This window comes from Cupressus sempervirens, chromosome 3, assembly GCF_028749045.1.
Source record: "Cupressus sempervirens isolate cs-2001-9-10 chromosome 3, ASM2874904v1, whole genome shotgun sequence".
Classification (NCBI taxonomy): Eukaryota; Viridiplantae; Streptophyta; class Pinopsida; order Cupressales; family Cupressaceae; genus Cupressus; species Cupressus sempervirens.
This window is the reverse complement of record NC_143120.1, coordinates 140,743,033-140,759,274: the sequence shown is the minus strand read 5'-3', so window position 1 is coordinate 140,759,274 and position 16,242 is coordinate 140,743,033. Positions and strand designations below refer to the sequence as shown.

General features: G+C 33.8%; 1 protein-coding gene across 2 annotated transcripts in view; it reads left to right on the top strand.

The window, feature by feature from the left end:
* Positions 1 to 1,413: 1,413 nt before the first annotated feature.
* Positions 1,414 to 16,242, top strand: part of LOC149565152 (complex 1 family protein / LVR family protein) — a 53,138-nt gene continuing 38,309 nt past the window's right edge. The window contains exon 1 of one of the 2 annotated variants that reach the window (XM_089818702.1): positions 1,414 to 1,830. In XM_089818702.1, coding sequence (XP_089674828.1) covers positions 1,593 to 1,830 — 238 coding nt within the window. In that variant the 5' untranslated portion in view covers positions 1,414 to 1,592. The remainder of the gene's footprint in view (positions 1,831 to 16,242) is intronic. The other variant, XM_089818701.1, reaches the window with a different exon arrangement.

Sequence of the window (16,242 nt, the reverse complement as noted above, 5' to 3'; positions counted from 1 at the left end):
GCTCATATATTTCAAAAGCTTCAAGGCTTTTTCTACCAACACAACAAAGTTCAAAAACACCATCAAACATAAAAAATCTCATAACATTTCATGCACAAAAGTATTGTGATCTAACATATCTGCATAGATCTTCACAAAAAAAACTCAATTTTTTACAACAAATTTGATTCTACACAATAGATTAGCGATTTCAAATTTTGACCAATGGATCTCAAATTTTCAAACAAAAAACTCAATTCTTTTACAAAAAATCGATTCTAAACAATAGACTTGGACAAGCTTCCATAGATAGATTTCATATAAATATGATGATCAGAAAAAACAATACAACTAGAACACAATATGTTCTAAACAATAGATTTGGACAAGATTCCATGTAAACATGATCATCACATAAAACAATACAACTAGAACACAACATAATCTCAAATAAAAAGAATAGAGAAATCTCTGACATACCTTGTACTCTAGTAGAAAGAGACAAAAGCCAAGCCTTTAGAAATGTGAATTAAAAGTAATCAACCAATGCTATAAATAAGCAAATAACAATTCTAGAAGATTCCATAATCAATGCTCACATATGAAAAATGTTGACTTAAAAATCATTTATAAGCCACAACTATAAAGAAATATATTCCCTGACATCTATAATCAATGCTCACAGGACAAATGTTGACTGAAAAATAATTTATAAGCCACAACTATAAAGAAACATCTTTTCCAAGAAAACTTATGTATAAGCCACAACTATAAAGAAATATATTCCTTGACATCCATAATCAATGCTCACAGGGCAAATGTTGACCTAAAAATAATTTATAAGCCACAACTATAAAGAAACATCTTTTCCAAAGAAACTTATGCAACACTACAATCATAAACGACAAGATATGTCATCTTTCTAATTGTTTATCATGTCGTATTGTTTTGTTTGTTTGTGTTATTTTTTAGAAATGAAATACAATTGTAACCACAACAATAATAAACGACAAGAAATGTCATCTTTATAAATCTTTATCATGTTGTCTTGTTTTGTTTGTTTCTATTGATTTTTTAGAATCAAATACAACTGTAACCGCAATATATAAATATCTAACAATACTAGTATTGATATCTAAAGTTTGGAAAAATAAAAAATTATTTTGTGTGCACAAAACAATAATGAAAAAAAAACTTTCAAACTCATGATTGTAGCACACATAGGCCAATCAAATTGCATGAAAATAAGCTTGATTAAGTTTGCAAAAATGTCAATAAAAAAATATGTTTATAGTGAAAAATGGATAAAAATAAATAAAGGCTCCTGATTGGACAAACTAATAAAATCATTCGCTTTTTAAGGAATGCATAAGTTTCCTCCCATGGCATGAACTAATAATAAAAATATAAATAAGAGTAGCGAAGGAAATGGTTAGTTACAGTTTTGTTAATTTTCATCGTTTCAAGAATAAAAAAGTCGTAAGAGTAGAGCCCGTTCCAAAAAGCTAAGAATCGCGATTCGCAATCATTTCAAAATAGCGAAGAGTTTACATTAGCTGTGCTTGTGAGGACCGGCTAAAATTAATTGGGTGCCGAATTTGAAGGGCTGGGAGATGAGAGAGCAGGTAATCTCTGCGTACAGAGCTCTGCTGAGAGCAAGAAAAAAATCATTCTCTGGCGATGATATAATGCTTACCCAGTCTGCAAAAGAAATCAGATCTAAATTTGAGGAAAACAGATCAGTTTCTTCCCTTACAGATATTCAAAAGTTAGTACAAGAAGCAAGGGAGGCTGCTGATTTTCTCCTCAACATGGTGGTGCAGGCCAGGCTAACCGAAAGGGGAACTTATGGTATGTAATTCATGATCTTTAAGCATTCAAGGTTTAGGGCTTATCGTTACATTTTTTGACTGTGTTTTGTACGATTTTATTGATTCTTCTTTTTAAGTAAAACCTTCTGTCTAGTTGTTCTTAAGAATGTCTCTTTATACCCAACTTAGTCAATTGTGGTATTCTACATATAGCGAACCGAATGTGATTTTTTGCTTAATTTTAAGGTTTTATGATTTCAACTTGCAGCCGGTTTCATGGTTTGTGCAAATTGCATTCGGCGAGTGACAAACTTTATTTTATCCAGTTTTTTTATGCTCGATCATGTTCACTTGCAACTCAACCTGGTCGTACATTGCATCCAGCCTCGTAAGGGAAATTATGGGGACTGAGAATATTGAAATCCGATATGTCCACCTCTTACTAATTCATAGTATAGGAACAATTAAATCACCGTACAAGTTTCATAATGACATCATACCTAAGGCATGCTATGTAGATAAATAAGTTTGTATTGAGAAGTTACCAGCAGCTAAATGAGCATATGAAACAAATATCAAAGTGACTACAGGATTCACACCTTTTAAACTATTATCTGGCACCCACCTTGACGCTGGCAGTGCAAAATCGATTGGTTGATGATCTTTGGGATACGTTGTTCAAATTGATTCTTTTAGGGTGTAAGAGATTATGGGCACAGCGGGTCGTTGGAACTGAATAATAAAGACATGGTTATTGGCATGAGAAACACAAAAAGAATGCAATTTAAATAAAAAATGCTAGTGTTTTAATATACTTGAAAGTTAAGTAAGAAAGAATTTAAAAGCTAAAATAAAGTTGGAATGTTCTTGTTTAGGGGAAAAAGGGAGACACTTTAATAAGATGTAGGCCTCCACATTTTTTCGGTCGACACTAAGCCTTTCAAATATGTATACGAGGGAAAGAAGGAAATTTTCAAATATGGTTCCTTTTTATAACTCAAATTTGATAGCTAGGACCCAAAGGAGAAAGGGCGCCAATTCCAAATTCGAATTATAAAGGAGAATAAAATGCAAGGAAATACACTCTTGGCCCTTATAAGATAATGTGTATGATAAATTGAACCAATTGCTTAAATAAGGTAAATCTAGATACTAAGTAAACACAATTAGCCAAATTAAGATATAAATCTAGGATAAGGATATGAAAGGAAATAAAATATGGAAAACTCACCTAAAATATGTAGTAGAAGATGTATGATCATTGAATGAAACAAAGAGAGGAGCAAAACTCAAAAAATTGTTCATCTAGAAAAGCAGCAGTGTCTAGGTTGACTCGGAGGGTTAGATTCTCGCAAGATTGACGTGTCCCACAAGCAGTATAGCAAAGTCGAACCAACTTCTCCAAGAATTTCCAAATTCACATGCAAAATTTTGCTATCCTACTCATACATGTAGAAAATGAGGGGTTTTTGTTGTTTGTTGGGTGAGGGCTTGCCTTGGTTAAGCCCTACATTGAGCAATCAACCTTGATTTGAAATATAATTGATAAAAGAAATGCTCATGTGTTGTAGATCTGAATTACCAATTGAGATATACGATTACCTTCAAAGATGCAATTGCATTTGATACGTGATCAAATATGTAAGAGTAATAGCCTTGACTCAAATAAACCATAAGGAAACCAAAGAAGCCAAAACCTCATGTATGGAAATGTATGTGACAAGACATGACGAGTAATTGAAGAATTTGGATGAATTGGAATGATAGATCTTCTCCTTAGAGCCAAACTCCATTACCACCTTGAAGGAAGAAGCTTGATGCAAGAAGGAGATACTTAGACTTGAATGCTTGAAGATGCTTGCTTGAAGAAGAATGCCTTGATTACTTGCTTGCTTGTAGATGCCTTGCGAAGATGAGATGAGATATGAAAATGAAGCCCCAGGCCTCTTTTTATACTAGTTTTTGAGCAGGAAAACAACTCAGGCCGACATGGGAGTATATTAAATTAATTGGTGAACTTGAGGCATTTTGGGCTCTGAACCTCGCACCTAGGGGAGGGACAGACCCAGGGGAGGGACAAGTAGGCCTCAAAAAGGCCTAAAGGCTTGTGCAGATGAAACTAAGAGATAACAAGTTGATCAAGAGATATGGTCAAAAGGTATCAAAGTGACACCTAGAAGACCATGTGGGAAAGCAAGAGATAATGAGAAGCATGAAATGGGAGGGCGGAGGAGAAAAAGGAACCAAAACCACACTAAAGAGGGCTAAAAGGTCTCAAAATGAAGTGCGTCCATTTAGCCCCACTTTGGTGGGAGTATGAGGCAAGTCATACTCTCGGTAAAGGAAGGAAGAGGAAAAAGATGTCACATCGAGATAGATCATCACCGAGCTTAAGAACATAAGCCCCCAAACCTAGAATCCTAACTCCATTCCCATGCATAAGAGCATGAAAACAAAACAAAAGAAAATCAAAGAAAACAAAGCAAAAAACAAAAAGGAAAACAAAACCCAGGTGGACACAAAAGGGGTTAGTACTAAAGCCCAAATCAACTAGTGAAAGAGACTTTAGCTAAGGAAACATCTCACCTAGTAATATCTTATTTGGAAGGCTATTTCAAAGCATAAGAGATCACATAAGAAAGGCAAGAGCACCACAAAGGACTACATGCCTTATGATTATATCCCAACAACGTGGAAGCATAAAGAGAGAAAGAGAGTGATTATCTTGCCCAATAAGGTTTGTGTGCCTTACCGTGAATCACAAAAAGGAAGGATTGAATGGTCTAGCGGGTTTGTGTGCCTAGTAGTCAATCTTGAAAAACAAAAAACAAAAACCAGTATCAAATGGTCTAGTAGGTTTGTGTGCCCGGTAGTCAATCTCGTGAGCCCATTGACAACTTATGCATGCATGTGTACGTGTGTATGCATCCACATATGCACAGTTTCCTAGTATCACCACAGATTGAGCGTGTGCGTTTCCTTGGGATGGAAAAATATCACTAATACCCGTTGAGGGTTTAGCAAAAAAGAAGAAGCAAAAAGATGCGTTTCCTAGGGATAGATAGATGTCACTAATACCCGTTGAGGATTTAGCAAATGTGCATGTGTTACCCATATATATGAGTTGTAGCATATGTGCTTGTGTGTGCAAAAGAGATGAAGCAACAATGCATAGATTTGAGGATGACCTAGAAATCATACCAAGTGAACAAAGCTAAAGTACTCCAAGCTATAGTTAGAATCCGTATTTGCTACACCATGATTGTCAACAAAAACTATGTACAAAGAGGTTGTATATATGCCCCCCTCAGGATGACTATGTAGCCATAGGCATCGTACCAAAGATAATAAAGGATAGCTAATTCTATCAACAAGGAGATATCCCTTAACAAGAATGTATGCCATAAACATAGCAAAGAGCATGAACTCTTATAGGCTTAAGTAAATAGCTAAATTATGAAAGGATATGTCACTTATGAGAAGAGACCCTTGAAAAGAAGAGAGCTTGTATACAAGACATCTACCTTCAAGAGGTGTGTCATGAACAAAGATACAACTTTAAGACGAAAAGAGAGGTAGAAGAACAAGAACGCACCTATTCAATCCCTTGTATGTAGGTGAAGTAGGGATCCTTGGATGAAGGATGGAAAACTTAAAAGCACATAGTAAGGGTAAATGCTAACTATGAACATAGGTTTGTAAATAAAGAAAGGGTGATGATCAAGGACATGGACCTTTTGTAGAAGAGAGAGCCATGATCGAGACACCATTCCCTATAAGAAAAGAATGTCACATAATAAACAAATGCCACTGTATTAAGGAAAGTTGATCCTTAGACAACGAGAGAGAGAATTTACAAAAGGCCTTGCCCCCCAAGCATGGGACAAGAAAGAAAGCCTACGGCTTGATTATGCTACAATATATTGTTGAGAATATTAGCCTCATAGGATATTAAAGCAAACATAATATATGACAGTTTACATGATTGATCAAATTATGTAGATCTGGTTGTAATATATACATATACATACATACATACATATATATATAAACTACCATAATCTTATATTATTAAAATATCAAATGACCTATTTTTTGTATCAGTTATAAACTGATTACTGATTATCGAGCTTCATGTTTTGATATCGATTACATTTAATATGTATCGGTTTTGATTGTAGTTATCACCGATTGTATTTTGTGAAACACTATTTTATCGGGCAGTATTCATTATATATGATTGGTCATTATGGTTATACCAATTCATTAGTTTTGTTATGATAATCACCATAGTATTCAAATGGTGTCTACTTGGAACATAATGAATAAGTGTTGAGGCATGACTATGTAGGGTCATGCCCTTACGTAATCATGTCTCAATGCATATATAATATACATCATTTACAACTGCAGATCATATCGTTATAAGGCATAAAGATCTCAGTCTGTAGATTCTAAACAACTCATATACTTGAATAAATAAATCTGCATCAGTACTGTAGAAGGAAGGTCTACATACATAAGAATTATTATTAGTAGAAAGATATATATAAATAAACTCATATTCAGAATCAGAGTCAAAGATTGCTTAAGATCCTTACTTCAAATTGAAAATATAATATGTTAGTCTTCTTCAATAAACGATCAATTAAACTTTACATGGTATTAGAGCCAAATTGGTAGAGATACTGCTAAACTAAATTCGTAAAATAAAAGTGATATCATGACAAACAATGGTAGAGTAGAGAGGATAGGCTTGAAAGAGCAGCAAATTTCTTCTCATGGAAAATTCGACTTATAACAATTCTCAAAGAGTTGGAACTAGAATCATTCATTGAGGCAGACATCTCAATACTTGAAGATGAGGTAGAAAAAACCACATGGACAAGGTGAAATAACAAAGCGAGAAAGATCATTGTTGATTTAGTAAAAGATCATATTCTTCCTTCCATATCAAACCTCAAGAAAGCATTTGAAGTATTTAAAACAATTAATGATACATTTGAAATTCACAACTCAAGTAGATTGCTTACATTAAAATCAACTTATGAATATAAAAATGAATAAAGGAAAAAGTCAACTATCTTCTATTGGAAACAAAGTAGAAGATCAAGAATTATCCATAATAGCACTTAGAGAATTACCTATATCTTGGGAAGCATTCATCCAGGTCGTCAGTAGACCATTAATACCAGTTTTTGATCAACTTAAAAATGATTGCACCTCAGAAGAATCTAGACTAATTTTTAGAGGGATCATTTCAAATCGAGGGAGAAAATCAAGCTCTTTTCATAGTCTCTAATAAAAAAGGGAAGAAGAGAAAATTCAAAGGAAAGAAAAATGATAAAATAAAAGGAAATAATAATTACAAAAGAAATGTTTTCTCCAAAGTTCCATGTTATAAGTGTGAGAAATTCGGACATAGCTTTAGAAATTATCTAGAAAGGGAAAAAAATCTAGCCTCCTTAGCCGAAACAAAAAAGGAGAAAATCTGTTATTCTACTAAGCTGTATCAAGTGAGATGAAATCCAACAAAAATGTGGAGATAATAGACAGTGGTGCTTGCTGCCACATAACAGGATTCAGAGATAAGTTTGAAACTTTTGGAAATTATCTCACTGAAGGAGTCACCATTGGAATCCACCTATTTGGGACCTATTCCATACAACTAAGAATTGGGGTTACTCTAAAATTGAAAGATGTTTTTTTCGTACCGGGCATAAAATAGAATCTAGTATCCATCTCTGGACTTGCTGATGAAGGGTATCAAGTCACCTTTGATGAAGACAAAGTGATGTACTGGCCTAAAAATACTAATCTCAAGAATGCTATTACCATAGGGACTAGAGATGGAACCATATATAAATAATGTAACTTTCAAAAGCAAGCCTTAAGTCACGAAGTGACAAATCCTAATGAAATATGGCATAGAAGGCTCAGACATATTGGATTCAGTACACTACCAAATGTAGAAAAAATCACCACTGGAACACCTAACTTAAATTCAAACCATATAGGCATTTGTAAAGGATTATGCTCTAGGAAAGAATATAAAAAGGCCTTTTCCTCCTAGCAAACACAAGTCTAAATCAGTTCTAGAACTAGTCCACGTTGATTTATGTGGACCTATGTCAACACTTTCTCTAGGAGGATTCTCATACTACATAATTTTTATTGATGATTTTTCTAGGAAAACTTGGAATTATTTTCTAAAGGTCAAAGAATCAAATGAGGTTCTATTAAAATTTAAAGAGTTTAAAGCAATTGTGGAAAATCAAACGTCAAAAAAATTAAAAACTCTAAGATCAGACAATGGGGGTGAATATACCTCTAAAAATTTCAAAGACTTTTACACCTCTGTTGGGATTAAGAGGGAGTATACTGTACCTTATAATCCTCTACAAAATGGGGCAGCAGAAAGAAAAAATGGAACCATTGTTGAAGCAGCAAAAACCATGCTTCATGATCAAAATTTACACTTCTCATTCTGGGTGGAGGCCTCGAATACTGCTGTATATATTCAAAACAAATGCCCATACTCAATCTTAGAAAACATAACTCTTGAAGAAGTCTTTATAGGAATTGAACCTGACCTAAGTCATTTCAAAATATTTGTTTGCCTCGTTTACATTTACATACTTAAAGAAAAGAGAACCGAGTTAGAACCATCCGGGAAGAAAGGAATATTTCTTGGGTACAGTGAGAACTCCAAAGGGTATAGAGTTTATGTACTTGGACAAAGATCAATGGAAATCAACAGAGATGCCAAATTTGAAGAAAACACTACTTTAAAACTATCAACAAGTGCTAAAGATGAGCCCATCATAGAATTAGATGGAAATCTGCAAACTGAAAATTAGAGGGAGAACATATCAGAGGAGAATGAACCATTAACAGATACAAAAAATAGAGACATATCTAATATCAAGAAAAGGCCATTGTGAGCAAGGAAAATGATTGAAGAAAATGATTTTGAGCCAGATGAAATTTCCAGGGAGAGCAAGAAAACCAAAAATAAATCTTGTTATACTGCACTAGTCACTGAGCTTACTAAATTCAAACCATCAATTGTTGAAGAAGCCCTAACTTGTCAAGCTTGGAAAGATGCTATGGCTGAAGAATATCAATCCATATTAAAAAATGATGTTTGGGATATTGTACCTAGGCCAAAAGATAAATCAGTTGTTTCATCAAAGGGGTTATACAAAATCAAATATGCTTCAGATGGTAGTATTGAAAAACATAAAGCAAAATTTTTTGCTTGAGCTTTTTCCTAGAAGGCAAGTATTGATTATGAGGAAACCTTTGCTGCAGTTGCTTGATACACTTCTGTAAGAACAATTATTGCAATTGCAGTATCCAAAGGATGGAAGATACATCAAATGGATATCAAGACCGCATTCTTAAATGGTGTCATTAACGAAGAAGTATATATTGAATAACTTGAAGGTTTTGTCATAAAAGATAAGAATCTACATGTATTTAAACTCAAGAAAGCTCTCAATGGCCTCAAACAAGCACCTCGAGCTTGGTATGAAAACATAGATAATTACCTCACCAATCTAGGATACTCAAAGAATGAAGCTGATCCTAACATATATTTCAAAATATCTAATGGTGACATGCTAATTCTTGTTTTATATGTTGATCATCTATTAATAACAGGTGAAGATCACTTAATTGAAAGATGTAAACAAGATCTTATAGCTGAATTTGAAATGAAGGATCTAGGCCTATTACACTATTTTTTGGGTCTAGAAGTATGTCAAAAGAAAGATCATATTTTTCTAAATCAAGAGAAGTACATCATCTCTACAAACAGATCATTGGATCACTTATGTATCTAGTAAATACTAGGTCTGATATTAGCTATGCCACCAATGTTCTAAGTTATTTTATGTGTGAATCAAAGAAGATTCATTTGATGGCTGCTAAACATATCTTGAGATATCTATGTGGCACTATTGGTCTTGGTTTGAAATACAAAAATGTTGAGATTAAACTTCAAGGATATACTGATCTTGATTGGGTTGGTTGTTCCATAAACAGCAAGAGTACAATAGGGTGTTGCTTCAGTCTTGGATCAACAATGATATCTTGGTTTAGTAGAAAACAACCTACTTTGCCTTGAGTTCCATTGAAGCTGAATATATGACAACCTCCATGGGAGCTTGTGAAGCAGTATGGCTGAGAAAGCTATTATTTGGACTTTTTGGAAAGAAAGTAAGTCCCACAGTGATTCATTGTGATAACTAGAGCTGCATCAAATTTTCTACCAATCCCGTCTTCCACAATCGATCAGAGCACATCGAGACTCCTTACCATTACATAAGAGACATGGTTGATAGAGATGTTATCAAGCTGATTTATATCAGCACTAATGAGCAAAATGCTGACATTTTCACCAAGCATTTTGCAAGGTTGAAAATAAAGTACTTTTGAGGTAAACTTGGTATGACAAATTTGTAATTACATTTGTAAGTTATATATATTCATGAATAATTGAAAATTAGATTCTTTGCAAACTTGTGTTATGAAAAGTGATGATCTTTCATATGTGTAAGGTCGCTATTGTAAGGTGACGACCTTATCAATAGTTGATCTATCTCCTAACACCAAATGTGTTGGAGCAAAGTGTTATAATGGTTCTTTGGGCCGGATTTTGCCCGGACACTATAATTTAATAGACCACATTTAAAGTGGTGTTTATTCTTATTATATCTGCTTAAATTTCCTTCTGGCTAAATAGGGAGTGTTGAGAATATTAGCCTCATAGGATATTGAAGCAAATATAATATATGATAGTTTACATGATTGATCAAGTTATGTAGATTTGGTTTTAATATATGTGTGCATGTATATGTATATATATACACACATGTACACACACACACATATACATACATACATACATACACACATATACACATATACATACACACACATATACATACATACATACATACATTACTGATTATCGAACATCATGTATTGACATCGATTACATTTAATATGTATCGGTTTTGATTGTAGTTATCACTGATTGTATTTTGTGAATCACTATATTATTGGACATTATACATTATATATGAACAGGCATTATTATTACAATAATAGATAAGTCGTTTATTATTAGTTAATGATTTTCTATTGTAAATATCTAGTTAGCTTTAGTTTGCTTTCGTTTCTTAGCTTTCTCTGTTAGAATAAAATGTTTCTATTCTTTATGACCGTTTTTTAAGAAAACATCATTTTATTCTTTTGTATAAATTGACCTTTCGGTCTCTGTTAATAAGAAGCATTTTACCAATTACTTTCGTAATATGGTATCGGAGCATAGTTGGTTTTTTTTTTCAAAAATAATAATTTCTTATAGAAATTTCTGGTTCTTTATTTTTGAAATTAATCCTTACTTGTATTTACTTGCTTCCAAATACCTAGTCACGGCTAGGGTTTCAGAGACAAAGATCTGCAAATTCGTTTGGAAAAAAGGCGTAATTTTTTAAAATTTATTTTTGGGCAATTTTTTCTGAAATCAGCGATTTCTTGAGCATTTTTGGTGCTATTTCCTCATCCTCTTTTCTGTCTCAGCCAAAACACCTCTGTTCTGCATAAAATCGACCATCTTTCTGCCTTCAAAACTCCATTTTTCTGCGAATTTGAGCTTTCATGGCTACTAACTATTTTTTTTCGAAACCCTAATTTTTGACCTTGAATTCTTTTTGATTATAGATTCTTGGTGGGTTTTTCGAGAGCTCAACTGGGTTGTCGTTTGTTTTTTCAGGGTGCCTTGTTTTTGTGCCTCAGTTTTTGAGTTAGCGGATCTAGAAAATGACACCACATTCCTTTTGGGTTTTTTGAGCTCTCTTTTGGGTCACTCTCTAAATTTTCTGGGTCTTCCGCGTTTTCCCTGAAGAATGCATCTTCATAGATTTTTATTGAAAAATGTGCCATAGCATCTTTGACAAATATTCTACTCGAGCACAACTCCAAATTCAATGGTCGAAATTATGGCACTTGGAAGTAGTGGATCATTGCAATTTTTGATTATCAGAACACCGATCAACTTGTTCTGGGTGTTACTAAGCATCCGACTTCTTTTGGTCCTGATCAAGATACATGGGATTTGAATAATCGAGAGGCGGTGATGCTTCTCAAATTATCCGTGGTTGATGATCAGCTTTCTCAGATTCCATCCGGCAAGATAGCTGCTGAGATCTGGACACATCTCAAAGGTCGTCATGAGATTTCTGACAAAAGTAGAGCTTTCTTTTTGAAGAACACTTTGTTTTCTATTGTCATGGATGAGCACACCTCGCTCCAGGAACACCTAAATTGGATTCAGGAAATCCGTGATCAATTACTTGTCATCGGTCACAAGATGGAGGAAGAGGATATTGTGGTTACCACTCTTTGGAGTTTACCAAAGTCCTATGAGTATTTTATCGAGACTCTCAACATCACATCTTTTGGTGTTGATTTGAAGTTAATGATCTTTGCACATTGCTGCTTCAGCAAGATCGATGGAAACAATAGTTCGGTAGCAACTCTAGTTCCACCTCCATCGAGGAAGCCTTTGCTGCGAAATCCTTTCAGAAGGATACAGGCAAGTTTCAGTAGCCATCTCAACATAAGTCTTCTACTAGATGGTTCCCGAAAGAAGAACATTCAATGCAACTATTGCCACAAGTTTGGACACATTGTAAGAATTTGGTATAGCTCTGATACCATGTAAGAATTTGCCTTATGGCAAAATTCACTCAGGAACTAAGAACTCAAACACAAACACAACTGTAGACCAAAAATGGATATGATCAATTAATCAGAGTATGTCCTAATACATTGCTCTGTTTAGTATGTGGTTTGTAAACACACTAGGAGAGCCTGTATATAAAGGTCTCTCAGGAAGCACTTAGAATGTCTTTAGAAAGAACTAGGAGATAAGATAAGCATCATGACAATTAAGCACATGCCTTATCCATCATTCTAGATGAGTGGATAAGAATGACAAGGTTGTAGACACCATGTGCTTAATTAGTGTGCTAACTCCTGTGTTGTAGACACCATGTGCACGAAAGTGGTGTGGACTCTTGTGTTGTTGTCAACATGACAACTCATAAGAGTACGCATACTCCTAGGTGGCTAATAAATAAATAATAAAAAATATGCATTAACCTAAGTAAACTTAAGTGTAAATAGTGAATAATTATTTACACCAACACCCCCCCTTAAGTGCAACTTAGGGGAATGCCCTTAAGCTTACAAAAATTAGGATGAAATGCAAAATGGGTCCTGGCTACTAGGCCATGTTAGGTACTCACGTACATAATGATATGCAAATCTCTCATAAAGCGGAGAAAGAGGGAAAACCTCATGGGAAAAACCCTCCCCAAAAAGAGAGATGAAAAGGGATGCATGGATGGATGGAGTAATCAAGACCCCCCCCATTACGATATACATCAAGTATATACAAGAGAAAAATGGAGAAGGACAAATCCTCCTAAAAGGAAAAAGTCCCCCCCAAAAAGGAGAAGGAGACGAGGTAGTCCCTCCCCCCAAAAGTAGTGTGCTGATCAGTGAGAAATCCTCCTACGTAGAAGTTGATCCATGACCTTTGAATGATGTTCCTGCCCTTTGGAAGAAACAAATGCAAGGGTACAAAGGAGATGTGTCCCCCGTATGGAGAAAGAATCTTTAAGATGAACGGTGTCTTTGAAACCTGTTCAAGTGTCCCTATGTCGATGCTGATGATGGCTTCTTTTAAAACTGCTGAGAAAGAGTGCAGTGTAGTGCGTGCCCCTAGTTCACATTTTTGCTATCATTGTCGAACTCTTTTAGGGCTAGTTTTATGTTGATGATTAATAGTGGCATTGTTTTGAGATTATCAGATATTGTTTTTACATTCAGTTTATTATATGATGAGATTACTTGGTACTTTATAGTTCATGTATGTATGATGATAATTAGTTAGATGCTTTATTATCATATGTGTTTTCTTATGGATACTTATCCCTTACTTGCATGTGTATGGTGTGTGTGTTTGTTTCCTTTCTGTATGGTGTTTCTGATGTGGTTAAGGAAAGGAGTTGTAGTCACCTGCTAGTCGGGATTTACATGATGCACCACTTCTTGCCATTGCCTGTTTAGCTTAGTATATATTGTGCTTGTACATGCATGGATTTTATGTAGGTTGCAAGTACCGGGTATTGACTTCCTTGAATTGTCAAGATGAGCGTACCCTATCATATTATCTCTATGGTAAGAGAGGGGAGATAAATTCTCAAGTCCAAATTCCAACCCTTTAAGCCATTTGTCCTAATTGAAAATTAGGACAAGTATCTGGGTTGGGTACTCTTCGAATACGTCGGATGACGTAATTCGTGATACTAACCCTTTTGGTTTGATTTTGCATGTGTTTTGCTATGATGGGTTTTCTTATTTTATTTTATGAGTCTTTGGTGTATTTTTCTATTAATTAAGTCTAATTAAAAGATTTAATTTAATGGAAAATTATTATGATATTTTAATATTTAATTTAATTTAATTAATTGGGAAATTAATTAAATAAAAAGAATTAAATTTGGAGAACGAAAGTTATAAGTTTAAATTTAGAACGTAATAATATTTATTAATTTAATAATAATATATTTAGAGCTCATTCTTATTTTATCAATTAAGTTTCAAAAATAAATTTAAAAGTGGAAAATATATTAAAATTATTAAAAGATTCTAGATCACATGATGCGTGCATGTGATTAAAATATATTAAGATAAAACAAGTGAATTTAATAAAGTGAGTGCATGAGATTTAAAATTAATAAATTAATTTTAAAAGGAGTCAAGTGAATATTAAATAAAGAAATTTAATAAATTAAGGTGTATTATTTTAATATTTATTCTCATAGGAGTATGCGAACTCTTGTAAGTTGTCATGTTGACTAACACAGGAGTTTGTACTCTAATTATGCACGTGTAGTCTACACTTAGGAGTTAGCATATTATTTGAGCACATGTTGTCTACAACATTCTAGAGACCTCATCATGTCTATCTTCTTATCATGGAAGTTACGTGCTTAGTTGTCATGCTTATCTCCTAGTTCTTTCTAGACACATTCTAGAGGCATCTTAGAGGCCTTTATATAGAGGCTCTCCTAGTGTGTTTGGACAAGCTTACATGCATTCGAGAAGCTCATATGCTTCTACATCCTTATATGCTTCTACAAGCACTCCTAGTCACTTGGGGGGGGGCGGGGGGGGGGGGGGGGTTTGATTCTTGGAGGAATTGCGAATGTTGGAGAAGGAAGAAATTTTCGAAAAGGAGAAGGTTCTAAGAGGAGGAGCTTCTCTACAATTTTTTGAGGCGTAGCGAATTAACATCAGTGTCCAGGTAGGCACTCGTGATTATTTCACATATTTTATTATGCTCTTTCTCTTCCTGTCTTCATCGTATCTGTTATGTGTGTCTGAATAATTTTCTATGAATGAATCTTTAATTTTGTAATTTGGAATTTGGGCATGCATATTGTTTCATTCAGTTATGAGAATTAAAAATATTATTGCAATCTTCCCTTAGTAGAATCAAGATTTGGAAATTGATTTGGGTTTGGGTTCGAATTAAAATAGAATTTTATTATTATGCATTGGTTTTATATGATTTATTAACTAATCTAATTAAATTAAATTTAATTAAGATTAGTTAATAGGAGAAGAAGTGTAATTAATTATTAGTCAATTTAAGTAAATGGATTTTTAAATGAGGGTAAATTAAAAGAAAAGAGATATTAATAAGTGGAATTAAATAATTGAATTATTAATGAGATTGATTTTACTTAAAATCAATGAGGATTATTTTAAATAAATGATTGTCCTTGAAGTGTTTAAAGGAAATTGTAAACTAATTATTTGAAAGTTGATAATTATTATTCTAATGTTTTGAATAATGTGAATGATTTTATCTAAAAGTCAATGGGAACTAGTTCAATGATTTAAATAAGTAAATAATTATCTTTTGACTATTTTAGAAAATTGTTTTAAAATAATGGAGGGATAATTCTATGTTTTATTCAAAAAAAATAAATGGGTTGAGTTGTAGAGTAAACGAAGAATCTTATACACTTGAAATATACTTGAAACGGAAATTGAAACCTCATATTTGGCTTAACTATGTGATTGCGAAAGCAAACTAAAATATGTGTTGGAATCTTGTTCTTTATGCTATCCATATATGGGGATTGGGTGGTCCTAGAGTGTTGACCAGTTAGGATGTCTACCAGAGGCTTGGGAGTTATGCGAATGTGATGGCATGTTGATGTTATTTGGTCTCGATTCTTTTAAAACCAAACCATGGTAATGTGATATCATGCTCTATGAGATGTTTGTATTTACTGATTGTTATTGCTTTCCAGTCTTCTTGTGTGAAGCTGAGGTGTATGTATTTGAGACACTTGACTTA